At 43.4% G+C, this 19,410-nt stretch overlaps 1 protein-coding gene across 13 annotated transcripts in view; it reads right to left on the reverse strand.

The window, feature by feature from the left end:
* Positions 1 to 19,410, reverse strand: part of LOC101430044 (cilia- and flagella-associated protein 221-like) — a 95,970-nt gene that overhangs the window by 68,914 nt on the left and 7,646 nt on the right. For 8 of the 13 annotated variants that reach the window (XR_009186637.2, XR_009186638.2, XM_058301135.2 and 5 more), the window contains 3 exons: positions 12,966 to 13,052; positions 12,720 to 12,818; positions 10,866 to 10,966 (listed from right to left, as the gene is read on the reverse strand). Coding sequence is in view for 11 of the 13 variants with exons in the window: in XM_058301135.2 (XP_058157118.1) it covers positions 10,866 to 10,966; positions 12,720 to 12,818; positions 12,966 to 13,052 (287 nt within the window). In the remaining 2 variants the exon portion in view is untranslated. Of the gene's footprint in view, positions 1 to 10,865; positions 10,967 to 12,719; positions 12,819 to 12,965; positions 13,053 to 13,856; positions 14,972 to 16,837; positions 16,953 to 19,410 lie in introns of those variants that run through there. The other 5 variants (XM_071216492.1, XM_058301143.2, XM_058301145.2 and 2 more) reach the window with 4 other exon arrangements.

Consider the following 19,410-nt stretch of genomic DNA (forward strand, 5'->3'; position numbering starts at 1 on the left):
CTTCATACCCACTAGGATGGCTATTAAATAAGAAAAAGAAAATAACAAGTGTTAACAAGGATGTGAAGAAACTGGAACCCTTGTGAATTGCTAGTGGTAACATAAAAATGCTGTGGAAAACAGTTTGACATGCCTAAAAAAGTTAAATGTGGATTTAACATAGGACCCAGCAATTCCACTCCTAGGCATACAGTACAAAAGAACTGAAAACAGGGACTCAATTAGATAATTGTACACCAAATGTTCAAAGCAGCATTATTCTCAGTAGCCAAAAGGTGGAAAAAACCTGGGTGCATGAACAGATGAATGGATGAACAAAATATAGTATAGCCATACAACGGAGTATTTTACCGCTGTAAAAAAGAATGAAGGAATGATACATGCAACGTGGACGAATCTTGCAAACATTATGCTAAGTAAAATAATACAGACACAAAAGATAAATGTCACATGATTCCAGTTATATGAAATACTTACAAGATGCAAACTAAAAGAGACAGTGTAAATTCGAGGTTAACAGGGACCAGGAGGAAGTGGAAATGGGTAGTTACTGCTCAATGGATAACAGAACTTCTGTTTGGCGGATGAAAAAGTTTTGGCAGTGGTTGGTGTTGGTGGTAGTACAATATTGTAAACGTAATTAATGCCATTGAATTTTACCTTTAAGATGGAACATTTTGTTATAACATAAATACATATGTGTGCTAGCACAATAAAATTTTTCCTAAAGTTCCAGGAACTAGAAGATCCTGACTTTAGAACGGAGTAGCTGGGAATATGTTCTGTTAATAAAATGCTTGCGGCCCTGCAGTCTTTGGAGTGGCCCCAGCCTTCACAGACGCATGAGGCTGTGGAGTTCCATGCTCACGCAGCCAGACCCAGAACGAAAACTGGGGAAGGCAGGGGTAATCCAGAGGAGGCCTGAGGACATTTTCATGTAAGTGTGTCTACGACACACCAGCCAACTGGTCAACAGAGGCAGCATGCTGCAAGGAAGATAAGTTGGTACCACATGGAGAAAATAACTGGCCAATTGACTGGATTGGCTTGACATGTCGCCCTGTTTTTGGTACCAGGTACACACATGCTGGAGAAACTGCAGAGCATGCTGAAGCAAAACAAATCTTTTTAGAACCACAGAAATGGACAGACACAAAATTTCAGTACCTAATATAAGCATGTTCTTATTTACTTGCCTAGGAAAAGTGAGACTATATTTTGTCTACAATGCCCCGTAAAATAGTGAATAATTACAAAGTTCACCAAGCCATGGTGGTTAGGTTTGTCTAGTTCTAAGGCAAGGTTCAAAATACAGAGCTGAAAGTCCTCCTGCACCCCAGGATGCTGTTTGATGTTTAGAGATGTTGGATAGAAACTGGAATGCCACTCTGTTGTTTACTGAGGCTGTCAAAATACCTTTTATCAGATTTCAAGCCACAAAAATTGTTTATAGGCAGTTGGTAAATGTTCAATGGAATTTTATCTCAGTAAGGAAATTTTACAACGATGAAATCCAGCCAAGGAAAATTTAGTTGATGAATACATATACTTTGTGGGAAAATGTACTGAGGCATTATCTAGTCCTCAGAGAAGCTCTATCTGGCAGCAACACCAAAGTGCATTAGATGCAAATCCTACAACTTCTGGCGATTTTGTCCAAGTGTTTTAAACGTGCAAAGGGAAATCAACTTTCTGAATCGGAGTTCTCCCCTTACCTTCGTCTTTCCCATGGTGTTTCTTCTTTAACTGTAGAAATGTTTTATTTTGATATTTAAAATATAAGTCTTATTGGACTCCTCATACATTGCTGGCAGGAATGTGAAATTGGTGCAGTCACTGTGGAAAAGAGTCTGGCAGCTCCTCAACATGCTAAACATAGACTTACCACAGACTCCAGCAATTCCAGGTGCTACCCAGGAGAAATGAAAATCTGTCCACATAAAAACATATGTCCTTCAATGTCTGGGTTGCTTCACTCAACATAAGGTTGACATAGAGGTGCAATGGACACAACCAATCCAATGTCCACATAGAAGAGGTGGCATTGGATTGGGAAAAGTGGACATGGTGGCTGATGGGTATGGGGAAAGGCAGGAAGAGATGAGAGGTGGAGGCGTCTTTGGGACATGGAGCTGCCCTGGATGGTGCTTCAGAGGCAATCACCGGACATTGTAAATCCTCACAGGGCCCACTGGATGGAATGGAGGAGAGTATGGGCCATGATGTGGACCATTGACTATGAGGTACAGAGGTGCCCAAAGATGTACTTGCCAAATCCAATGGATGTGTCATGATGATGGGAACGAGTGTTGCTGGGGGGGGGGAGAGGTGGGGTGGGGGGGTGGGGTTGAATGGGACCTCACATATATATTTTTAATGTAATATTATTACAAAGTCAATAAAAAAATAAAAATAAAAAATAAAAACAAGAAAAAAAAAAAAACATATGTCTATAGCAGCATTACTCATAATAACCAATAAGCAAAACAACTCAACAACTCAAACATCCAGGAACTGAAGAATGGATAATCACAATGTGCTCTGGCTATACAAGGGAATATTACTTGGCAATAAAAGAAGAACGAAGTACTGCTACATGCTCCAACATCGATGAACCTTGAAATCATCATGCTAAGTGAAAGAAGCTCCTTATGAAAGACCCTATATTTTATGATTCCATGTATCTGAAATATCCAGAATAGGTGAATCTATAGAGACAGAAGTAGATTAGTGTTGGGCAGGGAGATTTGGGGGGTGGGGAGAGGGACACACTACTAGTGGGTTTGGAGTTTCTTTTGGGGGGTTATGCAAATATTCTAAAATTGATTCTCGCGATGGTCACACAACTTTGTGGATGTCCTCAAGACCACTGAACTGCACATTTTAAATTGATGAATTTTATGGTATGTGAATTATATCTCAATAAAGCTATTTATTTTTAGTATAAGTACCAAGAGAAGTTAGAAGCTCTCCTCTAATTCCAGAGCCATTCCCTCATCGCAAGCCCTCTGTGGAATTGCCAGAGCTTATGCAGTCCCCAGCAGGGCATTCTGGGGGTTTCACACATCCTTCTGCCCTTAGACCCACTCACTGGGTGTTGGAAGCCCACCTGCAACTTGGCGAGCCAGACCTTCCACTTCTCCGTCTCTTGTTGCCATTTCTCTATGTGTTGTCTACCTCTGCTAGTGTGTAAGCCAATCTGGCTAGAACTCACTTGTGACTTCTTTAGGCTAAAATCTCTACAAGAACAATCGTAATAGTAATCATTATGATAACAGTAATAGTAATGATAATAATAATTAAGACAAAGCACTGACTGCATGGTAGGCAGCATTCTATGTGTTTTAAAAAACTTGAAACGATTATTATTAATGATGAATAAGTTCTATTTTAATTCATTTAATCCTCAGAACAATCATACGAGGTAGGTACTATTATGGGGTACATTTCACAGATGAGGAACTTAGAGCACACAGAGATTGTTGATTGGCAAGAACACACAGCTCTCCAGAAGCAGAACTGGGACTGGAATCCAGGCAGAATGGCTCCAGAGCCTTGGTGCTTTGCTGCATTGCCTCTTCTTTTTGGTTGTTTACTGATAAAAAGTCCTCATTCTCCAGGCAGTAACAAATGGAAGCCAGCAGACCAAATGGATGAATGAGACAATGAATGAGTGATGAAGTCATGACAAGCTGAGGATTTAAAAAAAAAAATCTGCAACAGACTCAATTTGAGTATTGATGGACCACTTCTCCTTTACTCTTTCCAACAGTCTAAAGATTCTGTTATAAACCATCCTCAGGCTGGGCCTTTCCCTAAGGAGGTACAAATGGAAACCCAGACAGCGGGGAGTACCAGGGCATCACAATGAGCCAGTGGCAATGCTGCAGCAGCATCCGGGGTCCCATTGCTTAAAGACACAGTGATGGCTCAGCTAACATGGAGTTGAAGAAGGACAACCACCACACCACGGAGCCCAGAGTGCCTACAACTGAAAGCGAGAGGATTGCATCCAGTATCCATGAGGAATCTGAGCCTCCTCTTGACATAGAGGTGCAATAGACACAACCAATCCAATGTCCACAGAGAAAAGGTGGCATTGGAGTGGGAAAAGTGGACATGGGGGCTAATGGGTATGGGGAATGGCAGGAAGAGACGAGATGTGGAGGTGTCTTAGGGACTTGGAGCTGCCCTGGATGGTGCTTCAGGGGCAATCACCGGACATTATAAATCCTCCCAGGGCCCATTGGATGGAATAGGGGAGAGTATGGGCCAAGATGTGGACCATTGACCATGAGGTGCAGAGGTGCCCAGAGACATACTTACCAAATGCAATGGATGTGTCATGATGATGGGAATGAGTGTTGCTGGGGGGGGAGTGGTGGGGTGGGGGTGGTGGAGTTGAAGGGGTCCTCATATATTTTTTTTTAATGTAATATTTTTACAAAATCAATTTTAAAAAATTTAATAAAAAAAATAAAAAATAAAAAATACGTATTAAAATAAATGGAATAAAATAAACCTAATAAGATTCTATTTTTGGAGAAAAAAAAAAAAGACACAGTGATGGGAGAGCTGGAAGAGGAGCTGACTGGAGACTGTCCTCTTGGTAGGCGAGAGAGTAAGGGGAGCAGGTACAGCTCAGTGGCTGAGCACCTGCTTCGCATGTAAGAGGTCCCAGGTTCCATCCCTGGTACCTCCTAAAAAAAATAGAGAATGGGAGAGAGAGAAGCTGACCTGGAAGCTGCCACAAGCTGGGACAAGCACAGAAAGGCAAGCACCCATACGCCCATCCACTGCTGGTCGCAAGCCTCACTGGACAAGTGGCCCCTGAAGAAATGGAGCCCCAGTGGGCATGTTTGTGCACACGTGGGGTGGGGCTCACGCTGACACAGAGAAAGGGCCAGGGCTAGACAGCTTTTCAGCTCTGAGGGAGCGCGCCAGACAGCCTCACACACCAGGGTAAGTCGAGAGAGGAGCAAAGCTGAGCATGGCAAGCTGGGAGACCAGGGGCAAGATGCTGCTTTTGTCTGAGAGGCAATGGATGGGAGCAGTCGGCCTCGCAGGGAGGAGAATATTTTATCACTGACAATATTTAGAACTGTGGGTGCACAGTGATATTAAAAGGAGGCCAACTTTTAGTAGCTTTATTGTCATTTTAAAATTTTCTACAGACAATGGCCCATCTTATTGCTTGCATGTGCGATGGCCCACGTGCAAGCACTTCTTAGGATGGAATGGATTAGACTCCCGGGCCTCATTCCTAGGCGTTGTCGCCTAGAGATGGCTCACATGGTGCACAGCAGCCTGGAGCGATATGATAATAACACAATCCACCAGGAGATGGTCACCTCTAAAGGCTACAGCTCAGTTGCTCATAGAATCGGCGCCATTACACCAGGGAAGGACAAATGCAGAGGCACATGAAGCCAGGTGGGCTGACAAGTTGGACGTGTAAATCTAGGGCCAGTCAGCTTGCTGGCGATTTGTAGCTGCTCTAGGCATCCCTTTTACAAGCTGGTGCCCCCTGCCCCCTGCCTCCCAGCTGCTGGGAACACTGTAGGTAGCAGCTCTCACCTTGACCTTCTCCAGAGAAGCATCCTTGGCTGGGAGGTTAGAACCCCCCACCCTCCTACCCCCAACTCCATCCCTAAGTAACCAGTGACTAATCACGGGGAAGGGGTGGAGTGGCACTCAGTCCCTTTCCCACACCCTCGCCCTTCTCTCACTCCTTCATTTTTCCCCCAGTGAAGGCCTTGTCTCTGCATCTAAGGAGCCTGGTCTGAGGCCGAGATGCCCTGCTGCTACATCTGAGTATTTGGAATCATGGCCTATTTTTCCAGAGTTTCAGGCCCTCACCTGGCTCACAGCAATGCCAGCCTTGTGCCCACAGATTCTCTGCACACCACTGCCAGAGAGAGGGCTCTCAAATGTTGAGATGACTGGGCCATTTCTCTGCTTAAACTTTTATTATGGCCTCAGGGTCAAGGCAAGATTTCCCAGCACAGCCTGAGGCCCTTTGGGATGGCGTCTCTCCTGTTTTCCTGGCCGCTGCTCTGGTGACCCATGTCCAGTAACTCGGAACTCTCTAGAAAGGCCCAAACGTGACACTTCACATCTCTGACCCCATGCAGGTCACCTACCCCCTCTGTGAACACCCACACTTCTCTTCTACTGCTTCCTCTTCTACTGGCTGATTTCTAGGCATCCTTCAAAACTCAGTTCAGACAAGCTCTCCTCTAGGATATTGGGTCTGAGCCCCTCCTCCATTCCACCTGCCCCCAACATGCCTCACTCACAGTTGGGTTAGGGTGTCCCACCTTAGAATGCCGAATTAAGCAGTGGAATCATTTGTCTAACCATAGGCCAATGTCTTCATTAGTACCTACCACTGTGTCTGGCACTTAGTAGGCATTCAGTAAAGGTTGGTTGAATGAATCAATGAATGAATGCTAAATAAAGAACCCATCCAGGACATGACTCCCAGAAATGAGCCTCCCTGGCACTGAGGGATTACTACCAAGCACCAGCTTATGATATAACCAGAAAAAGACCTTGAATAAAAGGGTCAACTCAGACTGGCAGAATATCTCAACTGACATATAATATCAGGTGTTAAAAGCTGATGAAACTAGATAAAAGGGAGAAATGGAAAGGACAAATGAGTTTATATGGCTATAAGTCTCCAAAAAAAGAGTCGGGTGGTATTCGAGGGGTAATGCTTACACATGCCTCCACAGGGTACCAGAGACAGCCAAAGTAGCTAGAAACCCAGGTACTGGTACTCCAGAGAGCTACAGAGACCCACAGGTTCTATGGTGATGGCAGATGGCTCTGGAGTTCAGGGCCATGGCAGTTGGCCCTACTCTGGAGTTTGTGTTCCTGAGTGTGATGAAGTTGGCCTCAGATATGACCTTTCTACACATGCCTCTTCTGTTACTTTTACCAGACCTGTGGTTGACGATGGGGTTGGTGTATACACAGGAGACCTGAATCTCTGGACTATTCAGGTGACAGCCAGGCCCTGAGCCTCAGCAGTCTTGCAACTCCTACCCTCTGGTTTATTGGACTTACCCTGCCCAGCTAACAGGGAGGTGAAGAAGGTCAACCACCACACCAGGGAGCCAAGAGTGCCTACAACTGCAAGCAGGAGAATTGCATCCATCATCCAGGTGGAATCTAAGCCCCTTCTTGATGTAGAGGGGACTGGACATAACTATCCCAGGGTCCACAGGATGGAGGAATAGAGTATGGATTAGAAAGGACTTACTGGTGTTCTACTGGGGAACTATTGTGATTACTAAGGGAAGAAATTGTAATATTGATGTGGAGAAAGTGGCCATGGTGGCTGCTGATGGTAGGGAGAGGGAAGAAGAGATATGATGTGGACGCATTTTCAGGATTTGGAGTTGTCCTAGGTGGTGCTGCAGGGACACATACTGGACATTGTGTGTTCTGCCATTGACCCACTGGGTGGAGTGGGGGAGAGTGTAGACTACAATGTAGACTACTGTCCATGTGGTGCAGCAGTGCTCCAAAATGTATTCACCAGGTGCAGTGAATGTGCCACGATGATGAAAGAGGTTGATGTAGGAGGAGTGAGGTAGGGGGTGTGGGGGGTATATGGGGACCGCATCTTTTTTTAATGTAACATTTAAAAGAAAATAAAGAAGAAAAATTAAAAAAATATATATCGTGTAAACTAATGCAATTTTTATAAAATAAGAAAATGGACTAAAGTGACAGGGTCAAGTCCTTGTACAAGGATGGAAGGCTGGCATGCTTGCTGATTGTAGGTGTAGATGGCAAACTTGGTGGAGAAGGCGAAGAAGAAAAGTGCATGACCGCTTACTATATTCCAACAAATTTTAATTCAAAATGAAAGTGAGTTTTTTCCCTAGCTTAATATTTGTAAGGATTTATGACACTCTAATTTCTAACGAAATAATCTATACAAAACTTTGTGTCTGCAACATGTTTGCAAATCATTTACTGAATAGGAAGAAAAAATGAAAGACTTGCTTTTTAATACCCCATATTTTGGCGCATATCTGTCTTATTTTAATCTCTGAGGATTGATATGAGTAGTTCTGTAGATGGTATAGGCTATATGCAAGCATAAAAAGCACTCAGTTAAAATTGTTGTAAATAACAACCAAAAAAAAAAAAAATACCCAGCCAAATGATACCTTCATCCCACAAGGTAGCCTAGGATCAATAGGGAACTTTTCATGCAAAAGTCCTTTCAAATACTCACCCCTGTCCTGCTCCCAGATAGTTTATATTGAAGGGATAGTTAAGAGTTGGTTAAAAAGAAAAAAAAAAGCCATTATTTAAAGGACATCAAGTCTTGGGAAGGCACAACGTGCTGCCAGAATGTTTAGAGGAGAAAATGAGCATGCTTATCTTTTCAAAGATTTAAAAAATGTATTACACCATTATAAGCAATAATTCATTTTAATGAACTGTTCAGCTGAAGTTTTTATTCTGATTGTAAATAATGAGAATTATACACAAAATAGAAGAGGAAGAGCCTTAGGGAGGTTGTGTTGTGTTCAGGACCAAAGACAGATGTCTGCCTTACAAAGTCTATTCATTTTTGTGAGTTTAATAAACCATTGTTCTCAACTCATAACCTTGACTAATGGTCCCCCCAGAAAAGTAATTTGTGGAGGGGAAAAAAGGAGGAAAGAAAAAAAGAACGAATGAAAGAAGCTGGTTGTTTCCAGCCACTTCAACTGCTATAGCTGTTCATTTAAAAGAAATAGTTGGGAGCGGAGGTGGCTCAAGCAATTAAGCACCTCCCTCCCACATGGGAGGACCTGGGTTCAGTTCCCCAACAAAGGGGGGGGGGGAGGGAGGAATAAATAAATAAAAATAGTAAATAAACATTTTTTAAAAAGACCTTAAATAGCTATATTTGGCATCAAAATGCATAGAGTGAGTGGGCGCTGCCAGCCTCTTGAGGCCCCTGTACAGACCACTCAATACTGAGGAGTGGGAGATGACAAGAAGGGTGGCCACACAGAACCAGGAAGGGAGGTGAGGAAGAGAGATGATTAATTGGTGGAGGAAGCTCTGGGATAGAGTCCAGCAGAATGACTGAGGAAAAGAAGTAGAGAATCGAAGCGCAAGGAACAAAGAAGATACAAGACACCAAAAATGTATAACTCAAGTAACACCCAGTGTTGCAATGACATAGGAGAAACAGGAATTCTCGTGCACTGCAGGTGGGTATGTAAATGGGTACAACTGATTCAGAAAAGTTGGGCATCACATAGTAAATTGAACCTATGCAACAACCTGTAATTCCACTTCTGGGAAAATACCCAAGAGAAATTCTTGAACATGTGCTGTCCCAGGAGACAAGAACAAGTATATACGACAGCAGAAAACCAAACAGCAGAAACGACCCACATGCCATGGGCATTAAAGCAAATAAAAAATTGGGAAGAAATTCACACAACGGGCTATCCAGAAGTGAACTACAGCTATATGCGTTAGCATGGCTGAATCACAAAAACATAATACTGAAGGAAAAAAACAGGTTACAATAGAACTGACGAACAGAGTGACTGCATTTCCATAGAGAACAGAAAGGGGCAAAGCTAAGCAATGTGTTATTTAGGGGATGCATGCATATGTGTCAGAATTTTGAAAGCAAGTCAAGGGAATGGTTATCATAAAATTCACACTAGTGGTCACTGGTAATGTTTTATGTCTTCAAACAAGTATCCATTCTATTATTCTTCTTTAAATTGTATACTTTTTTGTACACCTTATTTTACATCTTTTGAAGAGTTGCTTAAAAATAAACAGATGATAAGTCAGGAGCTCAAGGGGAAGGTGCCAAATCCAGGCAGTCCTTGAAGACCTAGTTTTGGGATTCCACTCAAGGATGGCAGGTGGTACTAAAAAGAGAAAGGCTGGAAGCTCACATACATCAATTGCCCTCTTTCTAACTCTACCTCCTGGTCATCAGGGGCTGGTACCCTCTGCTCAGTGCTGCCTATGTGCTCCCTTGAACTTGCTTTCATCCACGTAAGCCAGCTGCAGTCCCACAGTCTTGACCTATGGTATGGGCTTGCTACTGGATGGATTAGCCCTTTGGTGGCTTTTCATCTCCTCCAGGAATTAGTCCCTATCTCCTTCAGAAGTAGTCCCTGCTCTCTCCTGCCACCTGCCTCAGAATATGCCAATCCTCTGCCTGGAATGCTTCCTTATTCCCCCGCCACACACACACACACAGTGTCCACATAGAATAATCCAGATGCACCTCCTACATGAGCGAGGACTTTCCGAGTTCTGTCGGTCAGAGTTAAGGGTTTCCTCTTCAGGGCCTCCATTATACCACTTAGCAACTGACGTAAGAAATTGATAGCATCGTTCTCCATTAGACTCTAAGACCTCCAGAATCAGAACCTATGCTGATTCATCCTTTAACCACAGGGTGCTTTCAAAATATCAATCAGTTGGCACTTCTCAGGCAGGAATCCCCTCCCCATCCCTCCCCCCCAGCCTCCACCCACCTTGGCCAATTGTTAGGCCTGAACTTAGTTGCTGAGTCATTGGGTGGCAGGGGGACAGAGGTGGGGCCAGGCAGCTGCCACAGAGGGATAGGGGACTAAGGACAGTACATGTTTCCCTAAACCAGTATACGAGCATTACAATATTTTAACAACTGGCATGGCAATTATTTATCAACATCAAACAACTCAATATCACCTTCTTCATATCGCTAGAGATAGCACTATAATCAGAGTAAGTACTTAAAGAATAATTTTTAATGAGGAAAACCACAAGTCTAAGACATTCTTTAACTTTTTACATCCTTTGATATTTTAGCAGTTCCTCTGGTAACTCACCTTTCACCAAGTAGAACATCTGACAGATTTATAAATGAAGGAAAGTCCAGTTTATTCATGACAGGATAAGCATGGATGGGAACCAGCAAAGTGTCATCTCCCTAAAATTAATGGGGGAAATGCTGAGCTTACCATATTGAAGATCAAAGGAAAATTTGTAGATGCTTTATTTCTTGTCTTGTTTTTAGTCATTTAAAAAATATTCTCAAGAATTCCGAGGGAGGGAAGTGAATTTGGCCTAACAGATAGGGCATCTGCCTACCACATGGGATGTCCAAGGTTCAAACCCAGAGCCTCCTGACCTATGTGGTGAGCTGGCCCACTCGCAGTGCTGATGTGCACAAGGAGTGCCGTGCTACACAGGGGTGACCCCTGCGTAGGGGAGCCCCACACACAACGAGTGCACCCCATAAGGAGAACTGGCCAGCGCAAAGAAAGCTCAGCCTGCACAGGTGTGGCACCACACACACGGACAGCTGATGCAGCAAGATGACACAACAAAAAGAGACACAGATTCCAGATGTTGCTGACAAAAACACAGGAGGACACAGAAGAACACGCAGCAAATGGACACAGAGAGCAGACAACTGGGGGAGGGGCAGAGAAGGGGAAAGAAATAAATAAAAGATAAATCTTAAAAGAATTCCGAGGGCGTTTAAGTACAACGTTTGAAATATTGAATGTTCTTAACCATAAACAAAATACAGATATGTTTAAATACACTTTGAAATGATGTTCACTATCCAGAAACGTGAAAGATAATGATGCCTTTGTGTAAACATGAAAATAATAATAGAGGTGCATCTCTCAATCTTTAGTGGCCTGCTAAAAAGAGATATCAGCACAGAACTGGATAAAAAAAAAATTAAAAGGAACTGGAAATTGGGAAAAAAAAGAGAGAGAGAGAAAGAGAAGTGTAGAGACCTGTTTTTAGTCCCAAGGTAAGTTTACCCTCTCTCAGACTTGTTTCTTCCTCTGCAAAATGCGGAAATTTCATCTTTCCCCAAAGACGTTTTAAGAATTGAAGATGACTGCCTTGAAAAGTTAGAAGTATTATACAACTGTGAGATATTATTTTTACGACTGTTTTGAGTAGCAGGAAAAGTGCACCACAAACCAAAGAAGGCCTCTCTTAGGAAAATTTCTTCTGCTTGGAACAGAATGTTCCTGAAAGGAATATTTTGTTTTTGGGTTGCTGTTTTTTTAATTGAAACTCATTTGTTGCTCAAGGTTAGTGTTCAGTTTTAGTTTCAGTTTTGAAAAATGAGGGATTTAGTGAACCTAAGGCTTCTCAAGTTGCGAAGGCTGGGCCTTCGAAGGGGTGTGGAATTGACGGTTTTAAGGGAAGGATGGACAGGACATAGAGCTGGTTGTGGCTGGAGGCCAAAGACGCATTAGGTGACCTAGACAAGCCCAGGAGAGTTCAAGCAGCAGAGCCATCTGGGGTCAGGCCACACCGGCTCTCAGCAGACCCTGGGGGCTATCTCTGAGGATGCTCCACCTGAGACCCAGTCCAGCTACCTGTGCTTCTCATCACGACTCGGGGTTAATTTTTCAACCTAGCGCTTAAAGAAGTTCACTTAAGCTGTTTGAAAAGCCTTCACTGCCTCCCAGCACCATCTGATAAGTGAGGTTTTAGGCCGGCTCTGCCCCAGTTCTCGGCTGCCTCACACCCCCTTCCTGGACCCACCTCACTGGACACCCCTTCCTTGCCATTGGACTGGCTGCCAGGTAAAACCCAGGCACTGGGGTGGGAAGCCTCATTCTTGTCATCCAATCTCCCTTTCTTTTTCCCTTTAGGATATAAATTTTGACTCCCTCATTTCCCTCCCCCAAACATTTTAAGAAGCTTACCTTACAGTGAACACGGAGGCAATCATAATAGTAACGCCACTCATCTGGAGAAAATGTAATGGTGACTGGGAGGGACAAGCCAGGGACGAGGCGGTGCTCCTGGAAGACAAGCGGGCTCTCATTAGGCCAAGGCCCTGGATGCACAGGCAGCAGGACTCTGGGTGACAACACGCCACAGGGCCCAGGCAGACCCACCACCTGGAATACCAACACCCCACAGAACGTGGAATGGACGGTGACACTTACCTTTTTCACATACTTGATCTGAAAGTACGTGGTTTGTGGAGGTAAAATATGAAGATGTATGTCTTCACCAGAAACATTGACCAGATGCTGTGAGACAAAAAGAAGCATTTCCAGTAAATACAATGTTTTATTTATCTGCACGTTCACCTCCTCATTTACTTTTGTTCCTGAGGGGATATGAGGAGATGCATTTTTTAACTTTCTAAAAGAGATGAGGGAAACGGACTTTGGCCCAGTGGTTAGGGCGTCCGTCTACCATATGGGAGGTCCGCGGTTCAAACCCCGGGCCTCCTTGACCCGTGTGGAGCTGGCCATGCGCAGTGCTGATGCGCGCAAGGAGTGCCGTGCCACGCAAGGGTGTCCCCCGCGTGGGGGAGCCCCACGCGCAAGGAGTGCGCCCGTGAGGAAAGCCGCCCAGCGTGAAAAGAAAGAGCAGCCTGCCCAGGAATGGCGCCGCCCACACTTCCCGTGCCGCTGACGACAACAGAAGCGGACAAAGAAACAAAAGCAGACAAAGAAACAAGACGCAACAAATAGACACCAAGAACAGACAACCAGGGGAGGGGGGGGAAATTAAATAAATAAATAAATCTTAAAAAAAATAAAAATAAAAAAAAAAAATAAAAGAGATGAAATGTATCAGACACTGTGTAAAGAATAGTAACATAAACACAATTAAACACTAAAGAATAATAAAGCAGACCGCATGGGCCTACTGCCGAGCTTAAGAACATTACAGGGGGCTACAGCCCCCGAGAGCCTCTCCAGGCACTTATCCTTCTCCTTAGCAACTCCAATCCTGAAGTTTTATGGTGTGTGCTTTTTGCTGAACTCTCATCACTCCTGAGCTAAGACCAGCCACCCACCAACTCCAGCACGTTCCCTAATTACCTGCCATTGGTGCTGGGGCAGGAGGACACTTAGGCAGTCAGGAAGTCAGGAAACAAGAGTGTGGCTAGGACAGCCTCCGTCCATCCCTGGGCGAATGAAAGAGTACTCGAGGTGGGACCCCTGGCTTGGTGAAGGGAGAAGGCCACTCCTCTACGGTACGACAACCTAGTTGGAGAAGTACCCAGGTCTCTGAGTAAAGAGCTGTTGTTCCTTCATGTGCTTGAGGTGCCAGCAAGGGATCTAGGCTCTGAGCTTCCTCCTGGGCCAGGAGAGGATTTAAGGGGCCTTTGGTCACCAGTGTCTGAACCAGAGGCAGAGCCTGCGACAGGGCTCCAGATGCCCTGGGTACGATGCCTCCCATGCACCTAGGACCTAAATTAGACTTCAGACATTATGTCCAGATGAGCACATAGGTGTTGGCAGATGGTGAAAGTTCTCATGGTTGGGTACAAATAGTTAAGGGCCGTAATTTGTGTGGCCCTATTTTAGCCTATCATTTTTTTAAATATGCTAGGAGCCTAAAAAGAAGTTGACCAGGCCTCTCCCACCTCTGAGGGGCCCTTAACTGCGTAGCCCTGGCAAAGACAGGGATCCGAGGGTTGAAGGAGGGGGAGAGCCTGACCCACAAGAGCCATCTCTGCAAAGAGACCAGGAGGACAGGTGTACTGGGATCCAAGGATGCCCAGAACCCATGCCCACAGCACCAGGAGCCTGTCTGGGGATGGAGAGGTGGGCACTTGCCCAGGACCCAGAATCCCTAAAACTAAAAGACAGAGGGACAAACGAGGATATACGAATTGGTTTTAAATTGTATCCGTGGGGGGAGAGGGGAGGCAGGGTGTGCATTAAATTTGGAAGAAATTCAATCAGTAACACAAACTCTAGGAGTAATTTGTTAGCAGGGTCCATATTCCACAAGTGCTATAAAGAGTGCTTTGGTTACGCTCATTTCAATTGACACTAAAAGGCCTTCTATTCTCATGAGAAGTTCAGGGTATATGGATTAAACAGAAATATAGTACAGGCATTTCTGCTCTAGAACAAAAGGGATTTGAGAATCTGATGAGTACGAAAGCCCATTACCTATTGAAATGATATTCAAAGGCCCAGGACTGCCTTAGATCCTGTATTAACAAAAATCCTGCCCATTCCTCCCCTGAAAGACAGTCAACCTACCCTTCTGACAGAATGTTGCTGCATCTATGCCAGAAGACCTTTCCTGCCAGGTGATACAGCTGGAACATCTTGGAAATTACAAGTACAGTTCTTCTTTTTTCCCTGTTTCCAAATACATGTTGACGTGCATGGCAGAATTTCTTCTAGGACATGTACTCATTGCAGCAGACGACCTGCTTGCAAGAGTGTTGGGGAGGGGACCTATCTCTCCCAACTCTTACTGTCAGGCCGTCACCTTCCAGAAAGAAGCTGACGACTGGATAGAACTGAAATGGCTTAGGTCTGTTGGCAATAAGCAGAATCAGGGATGATCTCAAAGGTGCTGGGCTGGCTCAGTCCCAGGACTGTGAAGAGTCCTGAGGGAGGGGGAGAGAGATGCTAGAACACCTGCGTTTGAAGATTCAGTCAGCCCCTGTGGGGCAGGGGCTGTGTAAGACTTTGATTCAGAAATATAAAGAAACCTAATGCTTCCTCCAACCCGGGTGTGGTAGAGAAAATTCAGATAGTACACTGCACATTTGTATGTGAATGTGCCCTGTGGAAAGTCATGAGATGCTATCCTGTAGGGTCAAGTGGGTCAAAAATTAGCAGTAAGGAAATAGTGAAGGACTCAAAGAATAAAACTAAGGCGATCCCATTCATGACAGTAAAAGATACATTATTTGGCTGTTTCCTATATTCACCTTTAAAAGATCCTTGATCTAGAATTGTTCATTTGGATCAAAAGATAAATAAGGAAGAGAATCAAACAGAAATTTAGACATTTGGGGAAAAGGAGTATAGGAAACAGAAGAAAATTTCAGCTTTTACTTGAGATCTGTTGTAGGTTAAATTAGGTTCCCCAAGAAAACACATCTTCTTACTCTTAATCTCCATCCCTGAAAGCCTGAACCCACTGTAAATGGGATTTGTATTAGGGAGTGGCCAACTAAAGCAGGGTGGGTCTGAATCTGAATTACAGGCCCTATAACAAGAAGGCCACAGGGAGAAGCTGGAAGTCATCAGGAACCTGAAGAGTACGAATAAAGGAGAAGACATCACCCTGTTACAGGAGGCAGAAATACAAGCCCAGGAACCCCAGGGACGGTTGGCTGCCAGCATCAGAACATGACAGTCTTCGGGGAGAAAGCAAGAGCTTAGTTTGCAAAAGCTGCTGGAATGCGATATATCAGAAATGGGTTGGCTTTTCAATGGGATTTACTAACTTGTAAGCTTATAGTTTTGAGGCTGTGAAAACATCCACATTAAGGCATCATCAGGTGATGCTTTCTCCCCAGAGACTGACTGCTGGTGCTCCTTTATCACATGGCAAAGCAAACATCATCTGCTGGTCTCTTCCTTCTCTTCCAGGTTCCATTGCTTCAGCTTCTGGCTTCCTTTCTCTGCTTCTGTTGGTTTCTCTGTTTCTGCAGCTTTTCTCTCTACTCCTGTGCTTTCTTTCTCCATATACAGCCCATTTATTAAGACTCCAGTAAGAGGGTTAAGACCCACACTGGGCCACACCTTAACTGAAGCAACCTCATCAAAAGGTTCCATCCACAATAGGTTCACACCCACAGGAATGGACCAGCTTTATTAAGAACATGATTTTCTGGGGTCCACACAGTCTCATACAGCCTCAAACTACCATAGAAAGTATTGCGGATATCCTCATTTTGGATTTCTTCTAGTTTCAAAGCCATAAGCCAATAAATTCCTATTTACTGCGAAAACCAGTTTGCAATATTTGTGATAGCAGCTTAGGCAAATGAAGGCAAGAAATGAAATGAAATGGAGAATAGATCACACTGAAGATCCAGGCCCACCTTTACACATGGCAGATGGCAGAGGCCTAAGCAGGCAGTCAGCAGACCACAGTGATGCGTGTGATGGGGGGTGGGATAAATCCTTCTTCCGATATGGACATTTAAACCAATAGTGCTGAAGACAATTCCAAGAGACATGAGGGCAAATGAGCTTTTAAAAGAAACATATTAGAAAGCAAAGCCAATATCTAAAAATCTGATTTCAAAAACATAGTGGAAATGTGGAATTCTATTACTTTTTGGTGCTGAAATTTTGGTTCCCAACCCTCACTGCTTGCTACAGTAACCCATGTGCTCTGTCCTATCAAAGACCACACTGCCTAGACCTAAAAGGACTGAAGAATCAATAAGCCCAACCCCTTATTTTGTGAAGTCCCAGTGACTTGTTCACTTGCTCAGCATCACATGGTATATTAAGTGGCGAGACCCAGATCTAGAACTCTGGTCTGGCCCTGGTCTATAGCCCTTTCTACCACATACTGTGACCTCATAGCTCAATATACCTCAGCACACAAACTACATTTCGTGTCTTTCCTTTTACACTTTATCGATGAGTCAGTTTTATTTTTAAATTGTTAAAAAATAGTATCCTTTCAGGGAGAAAATAAATGGTATTCCTGCAAAAAAATTACAAGTCAATGAAAAAAATAACCTTGAAATCAAGAGGGACGCATATAGAAAATGTCTTTTAAGTTAACTTAAAAGTTTATTTGATGGGAATGGGGAGAGAAAGGGGAATTAATGCTTAATGGGTGCAGAGTTTCTGTTTGGGGTGATGGAGAAGTTTGGTAATGGATGGTCGTGATGGTAACACAACGCTGTGAATGTAATTAATACTGGAATTGCATATCTGAAAGTAACTAAAATGAAAACTTTATTTTAAAAGTTTTTTTGAAAGCATAAAACCTATGTAATCCAGTTGCTAGCTGGGGTCTTCCACCCCTTCCGGCAAGGTAAACTTGACTAAACTCCCACATACTCTTCCCATTCTAGGCTCAGTACAAGTCCCAAGCCCACTAAGATCTCCCTTCCCCTGGGAACTGGCCTCCTGGCTTCTGCCCTGTGGGCTCCCATTTCAATGCTAACAGAAAACCCACCCCTCCATTTTTTCATATTCCCCTACCCAAATCATTAACACACAGTAGGCATGGGTCTACCAGCTTTTACTCAAGATTAACAGGGATTTCTCCAGGCAGGCTGACGCTCTCTCACTCCTGCTTTGCAACCTGCCTTCTGCCACCTCTGTGAAGAGTCTATTCTCTATCTGGAGTGCACAGCATTTGCGAACCTTCAACTCCAAACACATAGTTTAGCATTTTTCCAAACACACCACAGTCAACGGGAAAAGAACCGTCTTTTCAACAAATGGTACTGACACAACTGGTTATCTACATGCACAAGAATGTAGCTGCACTCCTACCCTTCCACCTTACACAATACACATAAATAATTTAAGATGAATCAAAGACTTAATATTACACCTAAAACTATAAAACTCTAGGAAACTAACTTAGGAGAAAATCTTCTTTACCTTGGATTTGGCAATGGATTCTCAGATATGGAATCAAAAGCACAGGTAATGAAAAACAGACATCATTAAAATTTTTAAAACTCTTGTGCATTAAAGGACACCATCCACAGAATGAAAAGACAAACCACAGAATGAGAGAAAATATTTGCAGATCATATAACTGATAAGGGAGTTATATCCAGAATATACAAAGAACTCTTACAAACCAACAATAAAAAAACAAATAACCCAATTTAAAAATAGGCAAAGGAACTGAATAAACATTTCTCCAAAGAGATTATGAGAAACCACTCCACATCTACTGGACTGGCTATAAGAAAAAAAGATGGACAAGTACAAGCATTAGCAAGGATATGAAGAAATTAGAACTCTCATACATTGCTGGTGGGAATGGAAAATGGTGCAGCCACTTTGGAAAACAGTTTGGCAGTTCTTAAACATGTTAAACACAGAGTTACCACATGGCTCAGCAATTCTACACCTACGCATATACCCAAGAGAAATGAAAACATCCGTCTACCCAGAAACATGTACAGTGATGTTCACAGCAGCATTATTCACAATAAGTAAAAAGTAGAAACAACTAAAATGCCCATCAACTAACAAAAGGATAAAACATGGTATATCCATCCAATGGGACATTGTTCAGTCATAAAAAGGAATGATGTACTGATAAAACATGGAATAACCTTGAAAACATTTAAGCGCAGTGAAAGAGGTTAGTCAAAAAGAACCACATACTGTATGATTCCATTTATATGAATCCAGAATATGCAAGTAGACTGGTGTTTCCCTGGGGATGGATGGGAGAAGGACTGGAGTGAAAGGAAGCTTGATTGCTAATGGAGCAATTACTAATGGATGCTGAAAAAGTTCTAAACTTGGATTGTGGTGATGGTTGCATAACTCTGAGAATATATTAAAAAGCATTGAATTGTACACTTTAAATGAGTCAATTGGATAGTATGTGAATTATCTTTCAATAAAGTTGTAAAAAAGGAATGAATAAACAAGTAATAAAATTTTACTTTAGCTTTTGGTT

This window comes from Dasypus novemcinctus, chromosome 7, assembly GCF_030445035.2.
Source record: "Dasypus novemcinctus isolate mDasNov1 chromosome 7, mDasNov1.1.hap2, whole genome shotgun sequence".
NCBI classification, from domain to species: Eukaryota; Metazoa; Chordata; class Mammalia; order Cingulata; family Dasypodidae; genus Dasypus; species Dasypus novemcinctus.